Source organism: Polyodon spathula, chromosome 16 (genome assembly GCF_017654505.1).
Source record: "Polyodon spathula isolate WHYD16114869_AA chromosome 16, ASM1765450v1, whole genome shotgun sequence".
Lineage (NCBI taxonomy): Eukaryota > Metazoa > Chordata > Actinopteri > Acipenseriformes > Polyodontidae > Polyodon > Polyodon spathula.
The window spans coordinates 2,993,917-3,006,385 of record NC_054549.1 but is presented as its reverse complement, the minus strand read 5'-3'; the positions used below and the strand labels follow the sequence as shown (position 1 = coordinate 3,006,385).

Genomic DNA, 12,469 nt, shown 5'->3' with positions numbered 1-12,469 from the left:
CTGTATAACATACGGATGGAAGCCTCCAGGGATCTGCATCAAAAGCTAGTAGCTCACCTATCAAAAACAAAACGCATCAGCTGCAGGTTAAGAATGCGCGGAAGACTGAAGAGCCGGATCTTCCTGGTAGCATTCTGCTTGCTCTGACAGCTCTCACAGAAGTATCGATTGTCCCCTTCCAATTTCTCTTCCTGTGGAGGAGGACAGCCAGTCACCAGATGGAACCAAGACAAAACATAATACAAGATTTGCTAGAACATTGCTATCACTAATTTTACTTGAAGATGTTTATTACCACTAGGTTAGAGGTAGAAATATTTTTTAATTGTTTGATTTGTTAACATGCGTATTTCTAAAACAGGTCACCAGTATGTATTTGTGCAAATCAAATGGTTTAAAACAATTTTTCATTTACGTTTGAATTGATTCATTTTTGTTTTTTTGTGGTCAGTACAGTTATTACGTCTGTAGTAAGAGAATTAGTTACATCATAAAGATCCTCTTTAATTTTGACAAATAGCCACAATATTACTTCTACAGTATACAAGATATTAGCTAAATTTCATTTAGACTATATTTGTTCAATTTATACAGAAGTGACTTTTCATGAATATAATCACATCTTTAAAATATTGTATGTAAATATTTAAGTCAAGCAGTTAAGATATACATGAACCTCACCTTAAGAAATTCAGTGACACAGTCTGTGAGTTGTTTGTGACCCTGGATATTAAGCTCCAGTTCATAGAACCGGGATAAGAGCTGCGATTCTCTGCCACACTGGTTACACCTGAAATGAATACAAAATAACTATGAAATTGTCCTTAATGTTTTAAAACATAAGAAAATGTACGTACGAGAGGCCATTCAGCCCCTGGACACTCGTCTTGTTCCTAGTAGTTGACCGATCTCAAAACGTTAAGTTGGGCCTTAAAGGACCCCAGTGATTAAGCATTAACATGCCTAGTTAACCCTATATATATATACCCTCATCACTCTTTCTGAACTTCAGATTCAGTTTATTTATTTTTATATAAAATAATATAATTTCCGTTAACAGTTGAGGACCTTTCTATGGTTAAATCCCACGAAACAAACATTTTAGGCAACATTTCAAGCATGTAGTTGGAGGAGAAATGTTCCAACAATTTTTCCAGTGTGAAGAGTTGAAGCGACATCAAAAGCACCAGTTTCAATTTATACAACTTGGAGAAAATCACTTTACAAATGTCACACTCAAGCAGCTGTTTCAACAGTTGCCAGTTTCCTTGTGTTTCATGGGACTGCATTGTGCTTTACTTCTATAACAAACAAAAAACAGTCAGTTTAAGTGAAAGAGATATACTAATTAAGTAAAGAATCTACCCCATAAAAATATTTAAGAAAACTGAGATTTATCACACTTTCACTTAAAATCTTGTCAGGTTTATCTAAAAAAAAAAAAAAATTGTACTGTACTTGGAGGGTAGTGTACAAAAAAAGAGTCAGATTAAGAAAGACGCAATTTAAGGCTAAACTTTCAAGCATTCGTATAAATAGGTCTGTAAAAATAGAACAGAAATGGTAACATAATTGTCATGGCAATCTCATAGTCACAGTTATGTCTTAGTATTTGTATTTTAGTATCTTTTAGACTGATCACTACTGCAAAGTAATGCACAAACGTCTAATAGTGAAACAACTGTTAAAGAAAATATTCAGCTGAAACTAGTAAAAACTTGAATTTCATTAAGTCCCACATAGCTCACCCTATAAAAGCACTTCACTCTTTTATGCTGTCTTTGTGCAATAAATTACAGGTGGTAAATTCCAGTTACATCTGTAACTTTAACCACTGTGTGCATGTGGAATTTAAAAGCCAGCACTAACTCATACAGTCATGGCTTTATAAAATACACCAATAAAACCAGCGCAACACTCCTGTTTGCAGGTTTATAGCTCATTAAAATAATTACAAAAAACGAATGTTTTGAAAGTCACTTCTGTAAATTCTACAGTAGGCTTTCTTCTTTTTAAATCTAATATATGCACTGTCTTTGTAATGTATAGAATTAGCACAAATGAACGTTTTTAAAAGGAAGACTTTTTTTTTTTTAAAACCACATTTCTTTCAAAAGATGAAAAGTACTCTAGCATAGTACATCACTAGCAAACGCATTCACTTTAACTAAATAGCTGAGCCAAAGAAATTATTCACACAGTAACTGAGATGATGGAGGTATAAAGATGTGCCACTATTTTCAGTTATTACACTTTAAACAGTAATTCTGACGCAGAAATACAACAATTCCACCAAAATAAGATGTTAAAGTTAAGATACAAAAGTGATCAGACTTGCTGGAAGCTGTACCAACTTCAAAAATTACATCTCTCATGCAAATCATCATCTAACATTGCACCTCGAGCTCCAATCGGGCTTCTGAAATACAGGAAGCCTTTCTGATATTCTATCTATCTATCTATCTATCTATCTATCTATCTATCTTCTCCAATTCCCTTTTAACCACTCATATTCTGAATATTTTTATACAATACTGTCGTATGATGACAGCGAATGGTGCAAAACACTACAGCTAAACAACTCCAAATGTACATTTTATGAATTAAAACGTGTCACTCAACATGATATGCTTGCAAATAGCAATTTGTTGTGTAAGTAAACTGTGGAGATCATTTTTTACTGTATTTTGACATTAAATGTTGCCAGATTGATATTTTAATAAAGCTCTTAACCTTATTTTGCTCATTCTAACACGAGGGAATCTCGGTGGACATTACGTCATGCCTAGACTTTAACATCCAACATGAACACAACAAAAAACAATATCATCAAAAACTATTGTCATAAATTCAGATCTTTACTAACACCAAGATCACTGGAGGCTTCTTTAAACAGTTATGTAGATTCAGCAGACCAATCCTATTTGAACTCACCCAAAACAGTAGGTCAGTCTCTGTCAGAACCAACAACCAACTGTGTTACTGACAATGACAATGCTGTGATGGGAGAAAATGGATCAAGGGGGAAAGCTGTCATGGCTTTTATATTTAAAAAAATAAACATTTTACTAAAGTTCAACGACAAACCATTTCTGATTTTGAAGACACTTCCATTGGAAATGGCTGACATAGAATTCCAGTTTCTTTTAGTGTTTATAAATTGAGCACTACCGAGTGTTTAATAGTTATGGAAGATCAGCTTCTCCTTTGACAGACATTTGCCAAAAGGGCAAATCTACAAAATGTGTGGGCTTGTCTTCTTGGCAATAACCCAGTAACTTGAAAATGCAATCGTTAGTTTATGATCATGACATTGTAAATGTGTTGCAATGACAATTTGAAAAACACATGTATTAAAAAGAGGAGGAGAGGCTTACACAGTAACATAAGCACACTGTCCACAGAACTGCTGCTGTATAATATTTTGCACGCTTGGGTTCTTCTGCTTCAACAGTGTGTCCTCCAAAAGAGACAGGAAGAGTTTTGAGAACTCCTGGGCATCCTAAACTCAGAAAAACAAACAGAAATCAGAGAACTAAAACCTGCCTGAAGTAAAACCCAAACCTTTAAAAAACAAAAACAGACAGCTCCCTAAAATATAAAATACTAAAAAAAAAAAAAAACATTACAGAAATGAATGGTTCATTTTTTTCTGTATTTTAGCATTCTTTTTGTATTTGTCGCTTTTAACACACATTTCTTAGTACTCCCCCCAACCACACTGTTCAATGCAACACGAGCCTAATTAACCCTTTTTATCCTGGATCCCTCTATGCTTGCAGCAGGTTTGGACAAGATCTGTACTTTCACTTTCATGAAAGTGGAAAAAGTAGCAAAGCAGTTTCAGTAATCACACAGAAGTCCCTCACTAAACCGGACATGTCTGCAGACAGACAGGTTGTACGAAACAATGAGGTGTACAGTTAAAAAAATAATAATAATAATCCACACACACACATTACTGTACAATGCAAAAATAATTATTAAATTATTAAATTATTTTAAATTGAAACTAAGTGATTGGTGCATTTTCTTTCTTAACTTAGCCTACTTAGTATGCAATTAACAAAGTTGATCAAGGTGTCGCATTGATACGTTATGATGCTATACAATATCTTTGATATACTGCACACACTTTACAGAAATAAATCCTTTTTAAATGTGCATAGAACATTTTACAATGTACACATGCCTGCAAGTAAAACACACAGCCTACATGCTGCTTTTGCTTACTGTTGGTATTCTTTTTTTGTTTCAAAAAGCAAATCAAGAGTCAAGATTTCTTTTAATCATGTTCTTAATCTTTGAGATTTGGTAGGCTACTTGTCTTTGTTCATCGCCAATGCATTTTAGGACCTAACGGTAACTCAAATCCTAATAATCCTAATGCTTTACAAACTGTTCACGTTTGTGTACAAGGTAACTGAACTGAAGAACAGCTCCACGTAAGTAGAAGATTTTTTTTTTTCTTTTTGTGTCGAGTTATTATTTACGCTATTGGTAAAACCCAGGGGCTGGGATACTGAAGCCTGAAGGCTACAGAGCACACATGGAATTCTGAACAAACCGCACTACTCACGGAATATTGAGGAAAACGTTTGTATTCATTAGCAACAAAAAACAGTGCTACATAAAATCATATCTATTTTCTAATGGCAATAGAAGCCTCATGAGGGCTTTACCGTCTGGCATGTCCCTTCTCGTTATGTTAAACGTCTTACATCTACAGATCTATCCAGAGTAAAAAGGGTTCCATGTAGAACAAGAAAAAGGAAAATATTGTACAGAAGTCAGAATTGAATTGGTATTGACATGTCATTCTACCTGCTGTTGACCTGTATCTAACCCCAGTGCCTTCACAAGTCCCGACGGATCAATGTATCTTCTGTTGCTGTTCTGCAACAATGCAAACAGGTACTGCAGATGTTCACATATTGTCTGTGGTTCATAATCTATAGAAAATACACACTCTGTTAATAAATCAGAGTAGCAAGATTTCAGCAGAAAACAACCTTCATGGTACACTACTCTAATATAATCATGACTGAGGAAATTCACCAAATTGTGTGCTCCAGGCATTTAAATATTGTTTAAGGTTTATAGTTAAAATGTTATAGTTCTCCAATAAAGACATAATTTCATTCATTATAATCTACGTTTTGACATTGCCTTTAATTGCTGTTTGGAAGTGATGTCTAAGCTGGGCTTTATGCACACTTCCTGTTAATAAAGAGCTAGTTATTAAAGTATTATTAAACAGTGCTGTGATTGTTATTGTTTTATGCATTATTTCAATTTTGATATTATGCAAGCATTATTTTTAGTTGCACGCTGATGTAAAGTATAGTGTAATCATTTACTAATTACGTATATTTGATTATTAAAATATAGAGAAATGCCCATCCCTAACCGCAAGTAGACTGGTATAAGCCTACACTGTCGTTTATATGTAATGACAAGTATCATTTATTTCTTTATTTTTAATAAAACAGAAACAAGCAAACAGTTAATAGTTATAATGCCCCAGAATCAATACAGATCCTAACCTGTATCATCTTCAGCATCATGCTCTTCAGCCCTGGAGTTCTGACAAAGGTAAAGCGTCTGCCGCAATTCCAGGTTATGAAACCACACCTGTAAAAATGTATTCACGTAACAGGTAGCACCAAGATTTGTCAGCCCAACAAATGTGTTCTGGAAAAAAAATAAAGAGAACAGTTAAAAAAAGAAACAAAATCTTGTCATTTAAATTTGTAGGTTAATATTAGCATTTTCTTCTATTCAATTCTGTTATATTTCTGCTGGTTTTGATCAACTGAACCCCATCTCAGTTAACATCAACATTTATTGAAAGCTTAACGTAAATTAGTGCTGGAAAGCATGTTTCAAAATTCAAACAGTTTAAAAGATTCAAAGAACTGCACGTTCTATTACATGAATTAAAATGGGCTTAAACCTTCAAGGACTGTGATCATCGTAAAGTGTCATTCTAGGCCCGTGATAGGCTACACACGATAAAAAATGCAATTCATTTCTTTGACTTACTGGGCCACCATACTCAGCAGTACAGGTTGTAAACGCATATCATTGTATAGGGGAGGTACTGAATTTCACTGCCGGATTGTTTTTCACAGAGACAGGCATTTCATTCTTAAAGGGCACAGATAAACTGTCACAACATATTTTAATGAAAAAAAAACATCACTTGTTTAGAGCCAAGAAAAAAATAAAAAAGTTAATTTGTAATGTAAATCCGATGTATTTGACATAATTATAGTCTCATGTGTTTTAATATGTGTTTTTACAACGTTTATAAATATCAACAAACAAGTGGATATAAGTAGATATTTCTTGAACAAAATTTCAGGTATGTTTTTATTTCCTTATTACTAATAATAGAATGAAGAACTATTTTATTTTTCAATATTTACTGTGAGCAAATAAAATCGAGAGTAGTGTCCATTATTGCTTATAAAGACCCTGAGAATAAACGTTTATTACGGCATTGTAGTCACTCAGGTGAAAGAATGTCTTGTAGTCTGCCCAAACACCAATATTTTTCAACAATATTTTCAGTATTGTAAAGTCCGTCAGGTCATAGAACAACACGTTTTTGCATAATAAAAAAATATTTAAAGTAAAAAAAAAAAAATGTTTAAAAATGTGTTGGAAAAAAATAAGCAAAACATTTATAGTTTCTGAAGTATTTTATAATGTTCCCCTTTTGCTTAAAGCTTTGTGAATAGGCCCCAGTGTTTCTGGCAGAGAAGTGAATCTTTTGCATATTTTCTAAAAGCACCAGTAATAGGCACCTTGTCTCTTCTTTCTGAGTTTGGATCGTCAATGCTGTGGAAGGTATTTTCATCAATTTCTCCTAACCAAGTATGTTCTCCAATACCAACCAAGCAATTAGGGTTTCCTTTGCAGTTTCTTCTGGAGAGAATAAAAAACAACAAAAAAAGTACAACTTATTTTTCTATGTTAACTTCTCAGTTGCTGATCTATTCTGTGCACTGTACAATAAGGCACCAGTGAAAAGACCACACATTAACTAGACACTAAAGCAGAACGGATCACTTTTAGTCTGTAGGTCAATTTAGGTTGCATGACTGGGTGCCAGGCTCAGGAATGCAGTTATGATTTCTTATCACAGGGAACATGGAAAAAGCAACAGGCAGAATAATTCCAGTACTTGCTCCCAAACATACACATTCATTTGTAAACTGATTAACAATCCAATCGACTATACACACTGGTTATCAGGCTTCCCCACCAAATTCTACCTCTTTTCAGAAGGCACATTCCACTGGGTGAGGAGGTGGACTGTTCTTAGTCAAACACACTATTTTTGTCCACACTTGGTGATGTCTCATCTACCTTGGCTACCAAGCAGGATAGGATTCTATTATTGGGTGATTTTAACATGCATGTAGACATTGAACCAGATTATAACCATGGAATTTCTGAGATTACTTGATTCCCTAAATGTCCAGCATAAGGCCCTACTCAAAATCGTGGTCATACATTAGATTTAGTAATTTCCCATAGTTTAGTTGTTCACATTTTTTTTAAAACTTTTGATCTTACTATTTCAGATCATCTTGCTGTTCTTTTCGAAGTTGATCTGCCTTTACTTACAAAAGGAATTGACACATACCATTAAAACCAAGGTTACTAATTCCTCAACTGCTATACAGTTCTAAAAGGATTGAGTCTATCACCATTTTCACATTCTTTGATATCTGATGAGCTGGTTAATACCGCCTTGACCAGTACTTTTAATGTTCCAGCTAAAATCCCAAATATGTGTCCTTTAAAAGACACTCACTATGGTTTAATGATCTGACTCCAATTGAAACGTATATGGAAGAAATCTAAACTAAATGTTCATTATTTTGTATGGAAGGCTGATCAAGTAAAATAGAATGGCTCCTTCATTGGCCAGATCAACATACTAGTCTAAATTAACTGAAACTAATAAAAGTAATCCTATATATATTTTCTACTCTGGATAAATTAGTAAATCCTCCTTCTAACATTTTCCCTCATACTACTGCCTCTGATGATGACTTCAGTTTCCAAAATAAAACTATAGATATCACAAATCAGATTTTACTGTGGTTAAAAAGACCTATTACTCATTTCATACTGTAAAAGACTTCACTTTGGTGCATGTGTAAGATGATATGTTTTTAGATTGTGGCGTGATTTTGTTTACTTTAGTTGACAAAATGTCAAGTTACTATTTTTGCAATAAATACCCAACAGAGAAGACCGTTCATACACTGACACCATGTACTGACAAAACAGACTTCAATGAACAAATAATGAACCACTGGTTATCATTTAATTGGCTCCAAGAGATATTTGGAAATTTTTAACCCATTCATGACAAATACTAGCTCCTGGCTGGGGCATTTCAATTTGGATTTAATTTTTCCATAAAAAAAGTAGTTTACTCTAAAAAAATAAATACTAGAAAGATTTTTTTTTTTTTATGACAGGCCCTTCACAATTGCACAATAACGTCTCAATCAAATGAGATATCGCACCAACATAAAGGAAAGTTGTTTGACCCCAGGACAGATTCACCAAGAAAAACAAACATGTAACCAAACAACAACGTGGGTTAATGTATCCAGTTTTGAAGTACAAAGCAATAGGAGACAAGATCAGTGCTCACAGATGCTTGCAGGGTGTCAACGCCTTTTTGTACCGTGCAAGTACTGTACTGTACTGTGTGCTCCAGTGTGAAATGCATGTGTTTGAGCAACAAACGAACAGAACAACAAATAATAAAACACACAATCCCTACCTGCAGGTCCCTCTTTTGCAGGCTTGCAGTCTGATACGGTATGCGGTCTCAATTTGCTCAGTTTTGACATCCTCGGGTCTCACCGACTCAATCCAGCGCCAGGCTGCCCTTTCGAGCTGCAGCCGAGGGGCCATCATAGGAAAATCCCACCGCCCTTTACAAACACCGATCCCGACTCTGAGAAAGGAGAAACCGCGGTCAACGGCCTGGTCCAACCATCAGACTTCAACCATAAATATTTAGAAATATATCCCATTCAAATGTCACGCCAGCGGCGACGTTTTCTTAAACTTTTCTTTCTCGGCGCAGCTCGTTATGATTGTTTTCAAAACAGATTTTCGGGTTAAGTGTTTGTGTTGTTATCACTATTTACGGTAGCGATATAAAGTTCTCTATCCTCTATCTTGTTTTACACTGATATGCTCAGAATACAGTCGCTAGCAATCCCAATAAATAAAACCTGCGATTTCGGAATATTTGTTTCCCATTTCTTTTATTATGAAACCTAATATTATATCGCAATATAATAGATTTATCAGCGCACATTTGTATATCCCACGTTTTAATTATTAATTTGAATATCCCTTTACAGTGGAAATAAACCCGATGAGTTAAAAACAGCCCAGTGGAAAGTTCTAGAAATTGTACACTGATTTAAATCCCTTTACACATTCATTTGTCATGACTTCAGCCCTGTTATTTTTCAAACCTCATTATTTAATTCTGACCTGGTCTTTCTTTTTTTTTTTTTTTTTTTTTTTTTTTCAAAACTTGCAGAATAGGTGCATTTCTCTGAATATACAGATAATGTTGTATACGTGTTTTTTTTTCTATTTCTTTGAATTTATCTTATCCGGTTTTTTTTTTTTTCTTCTACATTTAATTTCCTGCTTCAATTTCAAACTTGTTTTGGATTATGAAGTACACGTCCACGTATAGCGTACGCACGTAAGACGTAAAGAATCGTTGATTTACCTTGTCTGCGTCCTGCTTAAGGATTAAAGGATAGGACAATGATGTCATAGATGGGCGGACTAAGACAGGGCGAGTGCCTGGAGCCCAGAAAGGATAGCCTTGTTCAAATCGCGAAATACGCAGGTAAAGGTGCATTCACACCTTTATTAGGGCATCAGAGTATAAACAAGAATCGCACATACAATTACAGATAAATAACAAGGGCTATAAATGGACCCCGGTTAGATAGATTTATACAAAAACACAAAGGCATAAAACTTTCAAAAATACAAATAAATAGAAAGAAACAAAATACAAATTGCATTACAATTCAGTTGAAATTCTTCATAGATACTTAGTAACAATGTTTATAAATAGGCTGCTGTGTCGGTCAGGCACCTGTTACAGCACATGCAAACTGGACCTTGAAGATATAAAGATGTAAAATAAACACACACACACAACATGACAGAATTACCAAATAAATTTAAACTGTCACATAATCATAGATTATTGCTATATTATTTATTATTTATTATTTCTATTGATCATAGAAATTATAGTACAAAATTAGAAACTGTAGAAAAGTCCGCTAATTCTGGTTCCTCTCTAATGCTTCACCCTCCACCTCTGAGTGGGCTCCAATAATGGCGCCTGTAGTGATTTCACGCATTGAATCATGGGATTGTACGATTGACCCATGGGATTGATGGTTAATGGAGGGAAACCTGAAATGCGGCAAGTGGCAATCATTGCAGGGGAATAGCATCATAACATGTCTTTGACTACAAATCAAACTCGGGTGTTTTTTTTTAATCGTGTTGACCCACGAAGACAGTTTTCTTTATGTAGTGGATGCCAGCCTTTGAAAGAGTACGTTTATTATGAGTGTCATCACAAAGATTACAATGCAGACTATTTTTCATCATATATATTATTAACCTATGCAAATGAAATAGTTTACTTTCTAAATGCTACCTTTTGCACTGTGCTTGATTGATCCACCTATGACACAAATTTTTAAATAATTTCACAATAAACAATATATATATATATATATTATAATATATATATATATAGATATATATTATATATATATCATCGTCTTATACTTTTATATAATATATTAATCCCTGTCAGTTGGACACGTGGATAAGGACAACTTGGGCCAATATACATATATATAATTAGGGACAGTCACACCTTGTGATGTGCGAACCGATTCCTTTTGAAACCGGGTACCCGGTTCTGCTTTGGAACCGACAAACCGGATACAAATATCAAGGATCCGGTTAAAAACATAAACATAAACCCATTAAAATAATAATAAGACTTCATTTCTGTCAGAAATACATTTGATAATTATAATTGAAGGAAAAAAAACGAAAAAAAAAACATGCACTTAACTATAACTTATATTTGCGTTTTGTTGTCCTTATTTTGGACTACTGACTGATCGCGGCTGTGATGCCTTTAATTTGACTTGTTTTTTGCTGTGATTTTTGTGGTCTATCTAATGTTTTTTTCTATGCTGACGTAGAACTGTAGCACTTTTTTGTACATTTTATTAACAATATGCACAAATTCAAAACATGACAAGACAACAAAGGTGTCACTGGTGTCTAGGTAAAGCAAAAGCACAGTGCAATCGCTCTTGGAGAAGTTCGGGCCAGGAAAGGACCTCGCCTTGTGCCGACTGCTGCCGTCTAGTGCACAACACACATGACTATTAAAAAAAAACCACTAATAGAACTGACAGCTACGTGACCTGACAAGTCTATTACAATAAATAAATAAATAAATAAATAAAACACGTGGAGGGATTGTAAATGTGTTTAAAGTTAACAACATAACAAATAAGGTATACTTTTTTTTACACGTGTTAAATGTTGTGATTATTTTTGTAGTAGAATACTATTCAATTTCATATTGCATTTAAGTGTACAGTCTAACAAAAACACCCCGCATACGTAACGAGTAGATTAACCAATGTTCCAGCGCTGCGGACCGTTATGCTTTAATTAATAGTGTAGGTGCGTGAAAAAGAAATGAAGCGGAATTATCCCAGCGGCGTGAAAAAAAAAAAGCGAAAACACAAGAAAAAGCAAAGCGTATGGTAACTTAACCTTCACTAACATCATTCTTTGCTTCACTGCAAGCGGCAGGCGGTAAAGAAGATGCTAGTTGTAGTACCTCGTCGTTCTGCAGCTATGAGGATGTGTCTGGAGCACAAGCTGAAACACCTGCCTGCACATGATGTCGAAACCGAAAGGGCCCTGTCTCACATCAGCATGTTATCTAATGACCCAGCGCTTCGGCCAGATCATAGAAGCAATGACCAATGATGTGAAATTGTAAAAAGGGGTCCTAAGTAGATTATTGAATTTTCCAGAGAATGATGCACTATTCACAAAGTTTTCGATGCTTGGAAACCCTAAGCATGTCAAATGAATGCATAATAATAATAATAATAATAATAATAAATTATTGTTATTATGTGATGACATGTTTAGATTTTGTAGTGTTTTATAAGTAGAAAAGCCATTACACAAATCATGATTGCAAACAATGTACCTGTTTGCCAGTTATCGGGTAGTGTGGAGTTATTATCATGCTTATTATTGGTAAGATTCAAGAGGGGAGGCAAAAATTCAGAGACTGTTTTAAAGTAAATTGAAAGCTTCCACCATTCAAAGTTTA

General features: G+C 34.5%; 1 protein-coding gene across 4 annotated transcripts in view; it reads right to left on the bottom strand.

The window, feature by feature from the left end:
• Positions 1 to 9,756, bottom strand: part of LOC121328849 (ubiquitin carboxyl-terminal hydrolase 48-like) — a 30,325-nt gene extending 20,569 nt beyond the window's left edge. Inside the window, exons 1-8 of one of the 4 annotated variants that reach the window (XM_041273954.1) lie at positions 9,544 to 9,754; positions 8,816 to 8,992; positions 6,813 to 6,933; positions 5,547 to 5,694; positions 4,825 to 4,952; positions 3,378 to 3,502; positions 682 to 790; positions 58 to 191 (exon numbers count right to left, since the gene is read on the bottom strand). In XM_041273954.1, the coding sequence (XP_041129888.1) occupies positions 58 to 191; positions 682 to 790; positions 3,378 to 3,502; positions 4,825 to 4,952; positions 5,547 to 5,694; positions 6,813 to 6,933; positions 8,816 to 8,952 (902 nt within the window). In that variant the 5' untranslated portion in view covers positions 8,953 to 8,992; positions 9,544 to 9,754. Of the gene's footprint in view, positions 1 to 57; positions 192 to 681; positions 791 to 3,377; positions 3,503 to 4,824; positions 4,953 to 5,546; positions 5,695 to 6,812; positions 6,934 to 8,815 lie in introns of all 4 variants that reach the window. The other 3 variants (XM_041273956.1, XM_041273955.1, XM_041273957.1) reach the window with 3 other exon arrangements.
• Between the last annotated feature and the right edge of the window lie 2,713 nt (positions 9,757 to 12,469).